The following is a 16123-nucleotide window of genomic DNA, read 5'->3' as shown; positions in this document are numbered from 1 at the left end:
CATAATGATAATAATAATAATAATAATAATAATAATTGTAGTTATATCAATAGTTATACTAGTAAAAGTTGTATTATTATACATCCTGTTTGCTTCCTTTATTCAAATTTAAAAAATTGAATTGCAAAGTAAAAAAAAAAAAAAAAAAAAAACACTAGTAAAAGCAGTTACAAACACCCTGAAAAAGTTGCTGTTTTTTTTTGCTGAGTCTGATGCTTTGTCCTAATATATCAAATTAGATGAGCAGAGTGCTGTTTACACTCCATCAATATCTCAGTTGTTTTGCATTGTTCTCTGCTGGTTTTGCCAGTTTATAGAGTCCAGTCTTGGTAGGGGTTCAAGGACTAAACTGACCCTTTCACAGTTTTCTCTCTTGCTGTTTCCAGTAAATCCATATTGTTTTCTGCCTTTCACACACTCATCTTTCCCTTTTTCCCTGTGTGGTTCCTGTTTCTCCTACCTCACTTTTTTCCATCATGATAATAATGACCTTGAGAAATACTTGGGTATTAAAATCATCCCCATCATCATCGTCATGGCACATATGCTCTAGATTAGAGTGACAGTGAAAGATGAGTGTGATTGAGGGTTTGTGTTTGAGTGTGTTTAATGAATCATGCTCTTGTGTTTGAGTATGATAGACCCCTGTGGTCCAACTGTATCACACGCAGTACTGCATATTAATGAGTATTCAAATGTGATGCCTTTTTCTTCTGACTCATCCGTCCTTTTGCTCAGTAATAACCACTAACAGAAACCGCACCGAGGTTGATTTGCAATCAGATCTGACCCATCTCATTATAACACGATGGTGAGTTTATTGGCTAAACTGATCTTGGACCTTGCAAATGATAGATTGAACTATGCATATCTCTCTGGCACAATGCCTGAGAACTGTGATCTCCCTCTTTTTAATAGAGGTATAGCAGCAGGTTGGATCCTGTCCTCTTTTCTTTTTTTCCTGTCATTTACCAGATGGACTGCAGGCATGCAGTCATGTTCCCTGAGCCTGAGCTTGCCTGGCCATACATTATTAATGATACAAATCATTAAGAACTCTCTCTCTTTCCCTTGCCATTCCTTTATCTGTCAAGCTTAGGAATTCTTTCTTTGAAGCATCCATAAAAACACATGCACAAAACCCTCGTGCACAACTCACATGTTGTATATTCTTCTTCTGCCTTAGTTATTATCAGAGGGATTTTTAACCCATGAGTCAGTGTTGTATCATTAATGTGCTCACATGGATTCATAACACTTTCTATAGCTGACTGAATTATGACCTTAATGCGACCAAAAACTGATTTTTGGCACTTCCTTGTAAATATGTGTGTATTTTTAATAATAATAATAATAATAATAATAATAATAATAATAATAATAGGAATAATAATAATAGTTATCATAATCTTTAATTTTTTGTTATTATCCATGTATTATATATTTCACACACACACACACACACGCACGCACGCACGCACGCACACACACACACTCCTTCAATTCAGTTTTTTATTGTTTTTAATGAAGTTTCTTATATTTACCAAGGTTGCATTTATGTGCTTAAAGATACTAATATTGTGAAAAAGAAAGTAGCTGTTTCTATTTAAATATATATTTTTAAATATTTTAAATATTTTATATATTTTTTATTTGATGTAGACCTTCAAGATGTGATGATGTCATTACGCCAGTCTAAGTCGTGGGAAGTCTAAGTCGGGGAAGTCGTGGCCTAATGGTTAGAGGGTTGGACTCCCAATCGAAGGGTTGTGAGTTCTAGTCTCCGGCCGGACGGAATTGTAGGTGGGGTGAGTGCATGTACAGTTCTCTCTCCACCTTCAATACCACGACTTAGGTGCCCTTGAGCAAGGCACTGAACCCCCAACTGCTCCCCGGGCGCCGCAGCATAAATGGCTGCCCACTGCTCCGGGTGTGTGCTCACAGTGTGTGTGTGTTCACTGCTCTGTGTGTGTGCATTTCGGATGGGTTAAATGCAGAGCACAAATTCTGAGTATGGGTCACCATACTTGGCTGAATGTCACTTCACTTCACTTCACTTCACTTCACTTTAGTGTCACATAATCCTTCAAAAATCATTCTAATTAGCTGAATTGCTGCCAAGTAACATTTCTTCTTTTCAACGTTGAAATCAATTGCTTAATATTTATGCAAAAACCATGGCATACTGCCATTCAAATGCTTGGGTATGTATGTGAGTCTTTATTTATAATGTTACACAAAATTTCTGTTTCAAATAAATTATGTTCTTTTGAACGTTCTGTTCATCAAAGAGTCCTGCAAAAACGCTTTCACAAAATATAAAGCAGCAAAAACTGTTTTTAAAACTGATTATAATAAAAACCATTATTAATAACAAGTGCCAACAAAATAATTGAGCTGCAAATTTCTTAAGGATCATGTGACACTGAAGTAATGATGCTGAAAAGTCAGCTTTGCATCACGGGAAAAAATATTTGTAAAAATATATTAAAATAGAAAATATATATATATATATTTCAAATTGAAATAACATTTCACAATATTGATGCCCCTTGTCGTTAGTCAGTTGGTGTATCATTAACATGATCTTTTAGATTCATATCCTGTTCTTAGCATGAATAAGTGTGACTTAGTATGAGCAGAGCTGAACATGACCTTCAATAAAAAAAAACTATTTATTCCATTGCTGTTGCTCATGGCTTTTCCATGTACTATGAATTGTTGTCTTAGCATGTGCTCATGTGTTCTTTACATGATCCTTCATGTATTTCCACCATCTGTTCTATGTCTTTTCTCCTGTAGTGCATGATGTCACAGTTACACCGTGTCCACTGCAGGCGCCATGTGATAAAGTGTGGAGTGATGAAAGCTCTGAACCTGAGCTTTTGTCTTAACTAGCTGCACCTGTGGCAGGACATTTTGTTGATCACTTGGTTTCTATTTTCACAACGTTCAGAGCTTCCCACAGCTCTGAAATATACTTGCAGTGGTAGCCAGGTGGAAAATGCTCCACGGCACAAAAATGGTCTACTATATGTGTCTAACAATATTTTTATTTATTGAAATTCCTTATACAGTAATTTTAATTACATACTCATTTTATGCACTGTAAATTATGCAAAATTACAGCATTTAAATGGTAGAGTTCTTCTTACTTTCTCATATATTGTCACAGTTAATGGAACACAGATTTTTTTGATACTAGTTAAATCTGTATGTTGAGTATGTGTCAAATAATATTCTTTGACTTCTCTTCCTTTGGCATAGCATCCCAGCTACAGTAGTTTACTATGAATTAAACGGAAATTAAAATTAAATGCATTTTATTGTATAATCAGAATACCAAAAATGCAGTGTAAATAGGAGTTATCCAAGCATTAATGGCAAGGACAGACCCTTATACTTGAAAGCGGCCATGTATTAGGTGTTTCTGGTATGTTATAGTACATTAAAGATTGATCATGTGACTTGAACGTACGCCAAGTGACCTGTAAATGAGACAAACTGTTTTCATTTGCAGATTTGCTAAATATTCCTTTTTTGGAATTGTCTGAAAAACCACCTCACGCAAGCGTACAAAGATTTTTGTGTTTTATGCTTATTTGGAGTTTTTCCGAAATTGAAGTGTTTCCAATGGGGCAAATTTTCAATTTCAGTTTGCGCCGTTTGAAAGTTAATGGAAATACATCTTATGTTGGGATAAGGAATAGAGGGAAGGATTGTCGTGCCATGCGTCCACGACAAAGGAGCCAGATTGTACAGATCTTTAGAACCTGTTAACTTTAGTTTGTCAAAATATAGCAACCTTTCCTGCTTTCTATGTCCTTCTTCATATGATTACAGCTTCCACATGTTTTTTTCCATGGTTTAGACGTCATAATATTGTGCAATCCATGCTGTTGTTTACATTCGAGTATCTCCAATATGGCTGCGCATCTGGGGAACTGACCAAATGGTGACGTAGGTGCAAATGCTTGGGCGGATAAAAAAAGTAAAAGAGGATAAAAATAATAAAAGCAAAAATGTTCCCCAAATATATTTGGGTTGCCCACCCAAGTAAAGTCTACGTTTTGGGAAACACTGGCATTGCATTGGGTAGCCAAACCCACAGTGAAATCTCATTGGTCTAAAGGTCCCACTCTGCATAGTCGTATATTAAACATCAAACATCTTCTGATTGCTATGATTGTGTCACATTGTACAGCAGTTTCACATTCAAACCTCTCACATTGTACTTTTAGGACACATTTTCTATGTGACCTTTAGAAAACCTTGATTGATTTAATTATGTTAATAAGAAAGGTGGCTTGATTTGTGGTCTATGGTCAGAGGTAAAGAACTGATTTAAAAGAGTGTTACTGTGACTGCTTATTAATGTCATTATTGTATATCTGTTTTGGTGCATGCTTGTGTGTGTTGCACCTAATTGCAACAGAGCCATGTCCTTCATCAGCTTCATCTGCTACATTGGGCAAAAATCCTCCCCTTCCCATGCAGAAGGACATGCTGCTGTCATGGCAACCTCGCCTTGTTTCATTGCAATCATGCAACACTTCCTTGACATTTCTACACTGAGCTCCTGTCAAACCCTCACGCACACAGGATCACTATTACAGTGTGTTTCCTTAGGCTAAACACACTCATGCCTTCACACATCCATCCCTTCCTGTCTTCAATTGGCAATGTCATTACCTTTTCACTCATTCTTTGTTAATTACTGTCATTATCTTAATTATTTAAATGGATAGAGGATCCAAAAATGTAAATTTGCCATCTTTTAATCACCCTCATGTTGTTCCACACCTGAATGACTTTCATTTTCCTGTGAAGCACAGAATAAGATATTTTAAATTCTATATAATGGATGAGATATGTTGGACTTTATAGCATGTTTTTAAATATGCTGAAATATGATCTTAATATAACAAAAAAACATGTCCGTTTTAAGTAATGTTTGAGACACTCCTACTTATTTAATAATAAGAATAAATAAAACAGCAACAACAATAATAATATTTAAAACAGCAATAACACAACAAAAAATAATTAAACATAATAATAATAATAATAGTATTATATTTAAGAATGAGAATGTTTAAAAATAACAGCAACAATAACAAAAAAAAACAATTATAATACTAATAATATAATACATAATAAGTAATAATAATCATTTAAAAATAACGATACAAGAAAAATAATTAACATAAAATATCAACAACAATTATTATTATTGTAGTGATATTATTTCTAAACAATACAAAATAATAATAATACACAATAATAAATAATATATTTTTTTTATAATATTTAGAAATAGAATTAACAACAACAATAATAGTAATAATTATTATTAACAATCAATGCATTGCTGGCGTTATTATTATTGATATAATATAAATACGTTTTTTTATTATTATTTATATTTATTTATTTATTTATTTGAGTAAACTAACCCTTTAGCTCCTTCCCAAATTCCTTTCCATGTTAAACTGAACCCGGTGGTCTTACTGAGCTTATAGAGGGACCTGCATGGCTCCCCGTCCCTCCCCCGCCTCAGCACTGCTCCCTAGGGCCCTTACGGTGACTTTCAGAACCACGGAGAGCTCCAATCCCTAGAGCACCTAATGTTCCTCTACAAAGGAGTCTGCAGGGACCGAGAAAGAGAGAAGGGCAAAGAGAAAAGAGATTAGCACAATAACTGCAGAGAACAGACTGTACCTTTAAAAAAGAGTGAGAGAGAGAGGAGAACAACATAACCATGCTAATCTGTTAATTTTTTTTCTTCTTGCTTAGTTCAAGCAGTGTGTAAAAGCTCTAGTAAAAGCTCTTTGCAGCTTCTCAATTCTCCAGCACTCGTAAACCAGCTCAATTGCACGGCACTGAGCAAGGACATATATATATACACACACACACACACACACACCCATGAACACACGACCGCACATGCTCATTCTCCCTGAGTTGCACGAGCACACACACATCGCCTCACACGCGTACGGTGCTGCCTGTGAGAACCAGCTGGAGAAAGCCCATCTCACGCGCAGAGAGAGAGAGGGAAAGGAACAGAGGACAAGAGTGAGAGAGCGAGACAAAGGAAGGTAGGGACGGAAGGAGAAAAGGAGTGAAAAAAAGTGCAGCTGGCTCCAGGAGAGGCTAACGACACGGAGTGAAGACAAGAGAGAGGAGGAGGACCAGGAGGGTGGATCAGGAAGCAGGCTCGTGGCTCTCTTTTGAAGGCAGCGGAGCGTGGTGAAGGCATTATGGGAAATGCACCATCACAAGGCATGTCAACCTTATCTTCATCCATTCTTACACAGCATGTATTTTGTTAGTTGCCGTGTTTTTTTTTTCTCATTTGCTGTGTTTTTTTTTTTTTTTTTTTTTACCAATTTGATGAGGGGGTGGGGCAAGGTGGGGTTGGAGGGTGTATGTGTGTGTCCTTTGGTGGTTCATGTCGATTGCTCTGTGTCTGTGGGATCCAAGGGCTTTCGAGGGATGAGGATCTCTCAGTGGGTGTGGGAGCTCAGAGAGGAATTGAGGGATCCATTCCTGGAGAAACAGGAGGATGGGAAAGAGAGAGAGGGGGGAAACAAACACTGCTAATGATGCTTGAATGTGTGTGTGTGTGTGTGTGTGTTTGTGTATACATTTGTGGTTTTGTCTCCGAGCTTTCAGTGGATGTGTTGGAATACCATAGGATGCAGAGGAAGTCATCACACCCATTATAGCTGGAGTGAGTGTGTGAGCATGTTGTTACAGAGGAATTTAGTGGTTTTGTGAAGGCAATTACTATTTGAACCCTAAGGAATAAACTTCTGTGTAACTTGAATCACATTGTGTGCACTACGGACCTCAAATCATGTGGCTTGCTGAGTGGAAGTGTGCTATTTGATTGCTATTACTCTTCTAAGCATTTGGACTTACCTGTTGAACTATAAAATAATCAATAATGTGCATGTAAGGACACATTTCACTCACAAGTAAATATTTTGTTATCATTTACTCACTTTCAATTAATTCCAATGCTGAAGATATTTTAAAGAATGTTTCAATTGTTTTTGTTCATACAGTGAAAGTCAATGGGGTCCAAAACAACATTGGAATTCCATTGACTTTCATTGTAAGGACAATTTTATTCTCTTGAAAAATATATACTTTGTGTTCTTATGGGTAAGTAAGTGAAGCCAGAATTTTCATTTTTGGTGAACTATCCCTTTGATCATGGCCTCTTAAGGGGCGGTCCGAATATACTTTTCATTCCATTGCCTTCCATTCCTATACATACAAATTCAGCAGATAGGAAATGCAAAGGAAATGTGAATTTTGCAAACTCGTGAATTTAGTGATGTTTGGTGATTCATATGATGAAAAGACGTGGCTAATGAAAGCCTTTTAGCTGAATAAAAAGAACACAAACTTTAAATCTGAAGGATTGCAGTGTTGCAGTAGAGTAGATTGCATATTTTTACATTTTTGATGTATGTTAAATTATGTTTGTGTAAACAAATGCTGCAGAGTTTGACATTATGTTACAGAAATTGCAGTGTCTATAGAAATAAGGCATGTTCAAAATGTAATGTGATCATGGCTTTATGACCACCAAGAACACCTTAGCTACCATATAGTCACATGCTCAAAAAAGCTCTTAGTAGAAAGAATACTTAGCAACACACAGGCGACCACCCACAACAGTGTAGTATCATGGTGGTAAGTTTTGCTTTACTTTTTCTTTTTTTTTTTGATTCCGCTTTTGTCTTGTATTTGAAAGTGAAAGTGACGTGATATACAGCCAAGTATGGTGTCCCATACTCGGAAATCGTTCTTTGCATTTACCCCATCCAAAGTGCACACACACAGCAGTTAACACACACACACCGGGGCAGTGGGCAGCCATTTATGCTCTGGCACCCGGGGAGCAGTTGGGGGTTCAGTGCCTTGCTCAAGGGCACTCAGTCGTGATATTGAGGGTGGAGAGAGAGCTGTACATTCACTCCCCCACCTACAAATTCCTGCCAGGCCAAGACTCGCAATCTTTGGATTACGAGTCTGAATCTCAAACCATTAGTCCACGACTTTACAGTTTTAAAGTAACTCCCCCAGAAAGGAGGCTGCGAAATGGAGGCAGAAAAACAAAAAAGACAGAAAAAGCCAAAGGACGAGAGATGGGCAAAGAGGGGCTTAGAGGCATTTGTCCCTGAAATCTGCTGGGAGAAGAAATAAAGCATGAGAAGAATGATAGAAAGATTTCCTATGATGCCTGAGACAGAAATGCTACAAGAGAAAACAAGAAATTTCTTCTGCAGAGTAAAGCACATACACAGCAGATGAGAGATAGAGAGATGGATTGAAACTAAGGGAATGCTTGCTTGGAGTGAGACTGAGGAAGGCAGGGAGAGAGTAGAAGAGAAAGAGACTGGCTGCTGAAGGCATACCCACGCTCTCTGGGACAGACCAGCTTTGGTAAGCACGACAGGGAGGGCCGGTATGCCTACAAAAGAAGGATTGGTAGAGGATGGAGAACACCGATGCTCATTACAGGAGCTTCACTTCAGATAATCTGAAGAACAGTAGAACAGGAGAGTATCTGACAAGTTCTCTCCTTCTGTTCTTTCTTTTTCTGCTGCAAAATCGATTTGAGTTGTAACAGGTCATAAGCTGTTAGACCAGTGGTTCTCAACTTTATTTTAACTCCAACGACTTTTCCAGTCATTCGTGAATAACTGGATTAGGAGAAGGGCTTTACATTTTTTTTTTTACTTTTAATTTTACTCACAATTTCTACCCGATAAAATACTGAAGAGCTTGGTACAACTAGAAAAAGATGCACATTCATAAAATATTAAATATGGCAATTTATAAGGTTTATAAGATTATATACATTTACAAGACTTTTCCAGGTCTAGATATCTCAGCTTTTTAAGTGGACTACCTCATATATCCAGGACTGTAAGACCCGTTATTTCTTAAAAGAAAAACAGTTTTGTGAGGGGTGACATAGAACAAAATATTTTTTGTTAGGCATTTTAGCTTATTTGATTGTTTTTAAAATTTTATATTATATTAATTTTATATTTTAGAAGTTTGCTGAGGCCCCCTGGATGAAAACCGCTGTGTTAAGGTGGTGTCAAACCAAACCAACATCAAAGAACTAGCGGCGATGAAAGCTGGCTGTGTTGTCACCTGACACTGTGTGCATCTGGCCCAAAAAGTTGCGCTTTTTCAACATGTTCCTTCAACATGAGGAACTGAACAGGAAAAAGACGAGCAACATTTTTTAGGTCGGAGGTTTCAGCTATATCTAGCTCTCCACAAATGTTCAGGAAAGCCCCTTGAGCTATTTGCTGTAGCATCCGAGATTTCACCAATTTAGTGCAGTTTCTCCGAATTATGTGAGAGCCATTTGCAGAATATTAGACATATTCGCACAAGCAAATCCTTCTGTGGTGAGCGAAAAAGTTCTGTGAAAATGGTACACAAATGCTGTTTTGTTTATGTTTGTGTGTGTGCAGTACTAGTTTCAGTTTCCCTTTTTGGAAAGACAATACAAACTACTGCCACCTACAGTTATGGAAAGGAATATCTCAGTTTGCAGTTGGCAGTCGTCTATTTGGTGTGTTCAAGTGCAGCTTTTTGGCCCAGATGGGCCCAGACGCAGCCGATATGAGGTAACAACACAATCGGCTTTCGTCGCTGCTAGTTGGTTGACGTCGGCTTGGTGTGTCCTGGGCTCAACACACTGCAAAGGCTGCAGCAAACAGCCAGCTATTCCTTAAATGCACCTGAGTGAAAGGAAATTAATGTCTTTATCAGGTAGTTTTTTTTTTTTTCATTTGAGCATTGTTTAAAATGTGTGTCAAGGCCTTTAGACAATTTTATAAAAACAAGTTGAATTAATGCGATCAGATGGGTTTAACAAAAGCATATACAATCAATTAACAACCTCAGAGCTCACAACATGTCTGTCTTTAAAGTTTTATCAGTTATTGTTAAAAATCACTTTCCCTTAGGAGACAGTGAATGGAGTTTTTACTTCCGGAACCTGACTGTTGCGCTCTATAGAGAGTGAAGAGTGCAGAAAGTGGAGGTGTCGAAGGTGACAGAGTGTGTAATGAATGAAAAGGAGAAATAGGTGTCAAGGAAGACAGGAGGGTATACCGAATGAAAGCATAAAGTGGAGATGAAAGAAAAGAAGGGGATGAAAGCCCTACTAGGATGAAAGGAAGGGATCGAGAGATGAAGAAGAAAGATTTCCTGGATGAATCTTGAAGACGCTGAGATTGCTGGTGTGATCTAGGTGCAGTCTCATGGCCGTGTGATATTTTGTTGTGTAATGTGCTTATCAGTGTTTCCCAATTCAAATGTTGTAGTGTATAGATAGTACAAAATCTCTTTCCAAGATCATGATCAATTTAATACTTCCCATTTGACTAAAATTTTTAATTTCTTAAAGACGTTTGAACATACTGCTGTAAGCATAATAAAATCTGTATAGTACCACAGTAATTTATTTATTTACTTTGCTTACATTGCAAAGACATTAAATTATCATAGTTGATGAACGAAGTCATATACTTGGTCATTACATTTGAATAAAATTGACATTCAGTTTAATACATTTAATAGAGAAGGCACAGTGAAGAAGATACTTCTTAAAGGGTTCGATCACCCAAAAATAAAAATGTGCTATTAATTTATTCTCCCTCAAAAACGGGCAACGATCAAGTTTCAGCAAACAATTATCTTTACTGCTCTACTGTAAAAAAAAAAAGTTACCTACATCTTTGATGGCCAGAGAGGGAGTATAATAACAGTATAATAACTCTTTTTTTATTTTTGGGTGATCTATGAGCACAGCTTGAACTTGTTAAAGAACAAAATGTAAAAAAGTGAAAGTCATGACATTTGCCAAGTATGGTAACCCAGACTCGCAATTAATAATAATAATAATACATTTTATTTAAAGGCGCCTTTCATGGCACTCAAGGACACCTTACACAATTCATAAAAAAAAAAAAGACATTACTCAATCAAACCAGTACAACAACAAACATTAAATCACATAAAAGCCTGCCTAAACAGATATAATTGGTGCTCTGCTTTTAACCCATCCAAGTAGAACTTTAGAACTGAGAACAAATCATAATTAGCTGACCACATGCAGTACCAGTGTGGCTCCCTGTAGTAAACAATATATATATAGTGAATGCTTTTTCACAAGTGTCTTATCTTATGCTGTAAACACTCTCATTAACCTCTCTTCACCTGTTTAAATTATTGTGCATCACATATATCAGGACAATCATTGTTAAAATAGCATTTATCCTTTCGATCTAGGTAAAAAATAACCATTCTGACACCACCTTAATTTTGCCTCCGTTCTGATTGTTTGAGAGCTGTTGAGGTGATTTGTGTCTGATTTGAGTTTCTGGACAGAATATGTCTGTTGGGTTGAAGGACAGGTAGAGGAATGGTTACAAATTACATTTTACAGTTCCGCCAGATAGATTTCAGTGTTGTTAAACTCAAGAAGTTAGACAGTTATTCAAAATACAATGATTTACTTTGCTTGTGTGCGGCATTGTAAAATTTGTTTTCTTTTTATGCTTATACTCTCAAACTGTCCTAAAAATAAAACTGGAGTCAGTCCCCTTTTATTTCTCCTATGGCCTATGACCATTGTGATAATGTTGGTAATGAGAGAACATTTAATTTAACAGTTTAATACTTAATCTAAACATGCCCTCACAGATACAAGGTCAGAAACTATCTGGCCCTATTATTGTCCTGTTTATTTATTTATTTATTTTTTTGTCTGTTTTCTCAAACAATTGGTAGAGCAGAGTTTGGGAGAGTAAAAGTGTAAAAACACTGTGAATCAGACCCAGCTCAGATTTGCTCCTTTTCTGATCCATGATAATCAAATCCCCACCATAAACCATTGTTATTTGTGAACTTCATCAGACTGCAGGAAGCTAAGAAGCTCAAAGACATTCAGTATTACTCAAAAAATCTCTAGTCCAGGATTTTGTTCATTAAAGACCAGAATGGAAAAAGTGCAATGATCAAAATGTAATTGACAAGAGTGCGATTTGTAACTATATATGTCTTTGGTTATAAATGTAGTTGTATACTGAAATGTGAGCAGAAGAGCATTAGCACTTCAAACAGGACTGACAGCTGTATTCTGCTGCTGCGTGACTATAACCCGAGGTGCTGTGCTTATGATGCTTTGGATGCTTTTGCATATGTGAATTTGCATAGAACAAGTCTTGAATGAATATTACTGCCAGAAAATAAACCATGTATTCAGAGAGGATTTACATTATGCTAGTTCCTCACATCAATTCATAGCTGTAAGGACTTTGAATTAGTGTAACTGGGTTTAAGATAGAGTCTCTCTTTCTCGAGATTGTATCATATAGCAGCACACTTACCGTCTCATATGAGAGAAGAGAAGAGGAGATTTTGTAGATGACAGAACGATAATGGGGAAATTATTAAAGCTCCAGTGTCAGAGTGAACGTTTTTACAGTGACTAAACTACACAAAGACCTAATTCCTGTTATTCCTTTTAAAAGTTTGGGGTCAGCAAGATTTTCTATGTCTTTCAAAGTAGTGTCTTATTCTCATCAAGCCTACAAACAAACAAACACACATAGTAATATTGTGAAATATTATTTTTTTTAAATTACATAGTTAATCCATTGATGGTAAAGCTGAATTTTCAGCAGCCATTACTCCAGTCTTCAGTGCCACTTGATCCTCCAGAAAACATTTATTATTATTATCAATGTAAAAACAGTTGTGCTGCTTGATAATTAAGTGGAAACCATTCTTTTTACTTAAAAAAAAAAATGATCTCAGTCGTTTGAACAGTAGTGTTTTGATATATGTTTTTATTTTTTGGTATTTATACACTGTGTAAAATGTGGTCATGTGCTATTGTTATATTTTCAACTAACAGTGCAAGTAAAAAAAGAATATGGCTATATTAAACACCTGGCTTATTTAATTATAAAAATAATAATAATAACAACAGTAAAACAGTATGGCTATAACAGTAAAATCATCAGGGACAATTATGCATTATAACTGCAGCTTATGAATTTTTGATAGCTCTGTGATACTAACTCAATATCCCTATCTTAAATTGAAATTTCTCATGTTAATCTGAGTGCATTTAACCTGAGGAGGGTTCTGCCATCATATCGGTGTTTTAATGTGAGCTCTCGTGTGATTAGCTGATGATAACATAATGGTTTAATGACAGCAGGGTTTTATTTAGGAGGAAACCATATAGTGTGTCACTGCTGCTGCACTAAACATCATCCAGTAGTGTATGGAAACATGGGATACGCCAGCCTCCAGCAATGACATTGCTGTGACAGGTAACCTTGAGGGGCGTCCATCTATCCTTTCACTCGTTCTCTTTTTGTTTCTCTCAGTCACACACACAAACAGGTGCATGCTGGTATTCACTGGGGCTTTATAACAGCAGGGGCGCTTAAATGACAGTTATTTCTTTCCAGACTCAATCTGAATTAATTGAAGCGCTGTCTGTTTCTACAAATGGTAGATTTTTATTTTCCTTTTTTTTCTGCAGTATTGCAGTAATGGCTAATTTAGGCCCAAAAATCATTTACTAAGTTGTCAGAGTCAGTCTATTTAAGTATATGTGCTTGTTTTTGTGTATAAAAGAGGATTTACTGGGAGCTTTTAGGTCTTGGCTCACAAGATAAACCCTGAAATAAATGAGAAAATTACTTCCCTGAACACAGCTGTGTGTGTGCTGTGCTTTTGAATGTGTGTGTGTCCATATCTACAGATTTACTTCATAAATCTGACGCTTGGTGGCTATAGGATCCATATCAATCAGTGTGTAATTTGCTGGGAGCACAGAAAGCCCACAAATGCTTTCTTAGCACTTTCCACCTGTGAATCGATTAATCTTTATGAACAGCCAGATCCCCTTTGACATCCTTCCTGTCCTCTGTGTCTTGCTCAAGCCATTTTTTAATTTGACTGAATTAATATGAAGTGTAGGTTACATCAGTGAAAGCCATTTTTAACTGTGGAAAAAAGACAACAATTGCTCGTAATGACATTTTGCAGTGTATACATACCAAATGAGTATGTAAATATAAAAATAGTGTATTCACACTATCCCTCAAAAGTTTGAGTTGAGTAAGAGTAAAGATAATAATGTTAGAGAAGATTTCAATTTCAAATAAACAGTTCTTCTGAACTTTTTATTCATCAAGTAATCCTGAAGAAGAAATGTGTCACAGTTTCCACAAAAAAATTAAGCAGCAGTAGCACAAATGTTTTCAACACTGTAAATACAAATCATACATGTTTCTAGAGCAATAAGTTAGCATACAATGATTTCTGAAGGATCATGTGACACTGAAGACTACAGAGTAATGATGCTAAAAATTCAGCTTTGTATCACAGCAATAAATTACATTTTACAATATATCAAAATAAAAAACTGTTTATTTAAATTGTAATAATATTTCACAATATAATTGTTTATATATATATATAAATATTTGTATATATAAAGCAGCTATGGTGAGCCTCTTTCAGAAACATAATTTTTTTTTTACTGACCCTAAACTGTTAATGTAGTGATATATATATATGTATGTGTGTGTGTGTGTGTGTGTGTGTGTGTGTGTGTGTATGTGTGTGTGTGTGTGTGTGCGTGAGTGTGTGCGTGTGCGTGTGTGTGTGTGTTTGTGTTTGTGAATGTATGTATATACTGTGTGTATAAATGCATACGTAAGGGATGTTGAGAAGTTAGGGCAATTTAACCTTTTACCACTGAAAAAGTAAGTATTAAGATGAATTAAAAAGCTAATGTGATCTTTTTTTAAACCTAGAATGAATTATTTATTTTATTTGGCTTTAAAATAATTTTAGGGGACAGAAAGTGCCTCTAGTTAAAGAATCACCCATATATGAAATTCAATTATGTGCAAACCTTTATTGCTCTGATTCAAAATGGTCTCTGATATTCGGCTGAATATGACAGCAGGCTTTCGGAAGCTGTTACTTCTTGATAATATTCGCTTCATGTCATTCTTCAGTGATTCTTATCATTACCTGATATAATTCAAACAGGGAGGCAATCACACCGCACCACAGAAACCACACAGGTGTCTGAGCCTGTTCTTCCTCTCCTGCAGTCACTGAGCACACTGGCTTTTTCAGACTCACTGGCCACTTTGGCAGTTACCTGCATAATCACTGTCTTTCTTTTTTTTGATTTGGCCTATTTTTTGTCTGTCAATCTCAGTAGAAAAATCATCTACCCATACATCATTGTCATGTATTTGTCTTAAACAACATGCTCACAGAGCTTTTGCTGTAGGGTCACTTTGATCTCACACATTCACACGCTGCTAGACATATTTGACGTATGTTATATTCTATTCTATTCTATTCTATTCTATTCATGTATTTAAGCATTTCTCTCTGTTCTCCCTCTCCATGTCATTCATCTGTGAATGGCTGTTCATCTGTCAGGACTGGAAGTAGTGCTGCGATTTGTGGCTGGACTGCTCTTAATTCTCTTTTATCGGCAGCAGAACTAGGTCAGACTGGAGCCTGTGTCTGAGCCTGCAGACAGAAGCAAGCTATCACCACTTTGTCTGGCCTTAGGAGCCCACAGTTGTTTGCTGTTAGCCATTAGTACTAGACAATGAGGCTCCATCAGCAGCGCACTTCATCACTCAATTCAGTGAACACATTCAGTGGAGAATCCCATGCAGACAAATATCTGCTTTTAAAGACATGTCTCCCTATTCGCAATGCTCACTCTTAACACTCCCTAGTTTATTTAAATCGTCCATTTCCAACATTGTCATTTATAAAAAATAAATGAATACTTTTATTCAGCAAGGATGCATTCAACTGATCAAAAGTGTGTGTGTGTGTGTGTGTGTGTGTGTTCAGTATTTAAATTGCAATAATATTTCACAGTAGATCTGTTTTTACTGTATTTCTGATTAAATAAATGCCGCCTGGGTGAGAATAAGAGACTTTACCCCAAACTTTTGAATGGTGTATGTGTTGTGTTTAACAGCATGCTATTGTGGAAATGACTGTTATATAA

The 16123-nt window shown here is 36.4% G+C and overlaps 1 protein-coding gene across 9 annotated transcripts in view; it reads left to right on the top strand.

Moving 5' to 3' along the window:
- The first annotated feature begins 5764 nt into the window (after window positions 1-5764).
- srcin1a (SRC kinase signaling inhibitor 1a) overlaps window positions 5765-16123 on the top strand; it is a 100352-nt gene continuing 89993 nt past the window's right edge. For all 9 annotated transcript variants that reach the window (XM_026208020.1, XM_026207990.1, XM_026207981.1 and 6 more), the window contains exon 1: window positions 5765-6285. In XM_026208020.1, coding sequence (XP_026063805.1) covers window positions 6264-6285 — 22 coding nt within the window. In that variant the 5' untranslated portion in view covers window positions 5765-6263. The remainder of the gene's footprint in view (window positions 6286-16123) is intronic.

This window comes from Carassius auratus, chromosome 3, assembly GCF_003368295.1.
Source record: "Carassius auratus strain Wakin chromosome 3, ASM336829v1, whole genome shotgun sequence".
Classification (NCBI taxonomy): Eukaryota; Metazoa; Chordata; class Actinopteri; order Cypriniformes; family Cyprinidae; genus Carassius; species Carassius auratus.
Note: the sequence above shows the minus strand (reverse complement) of the source record. Positions and strands in the feature narration are given on the sequence as shown.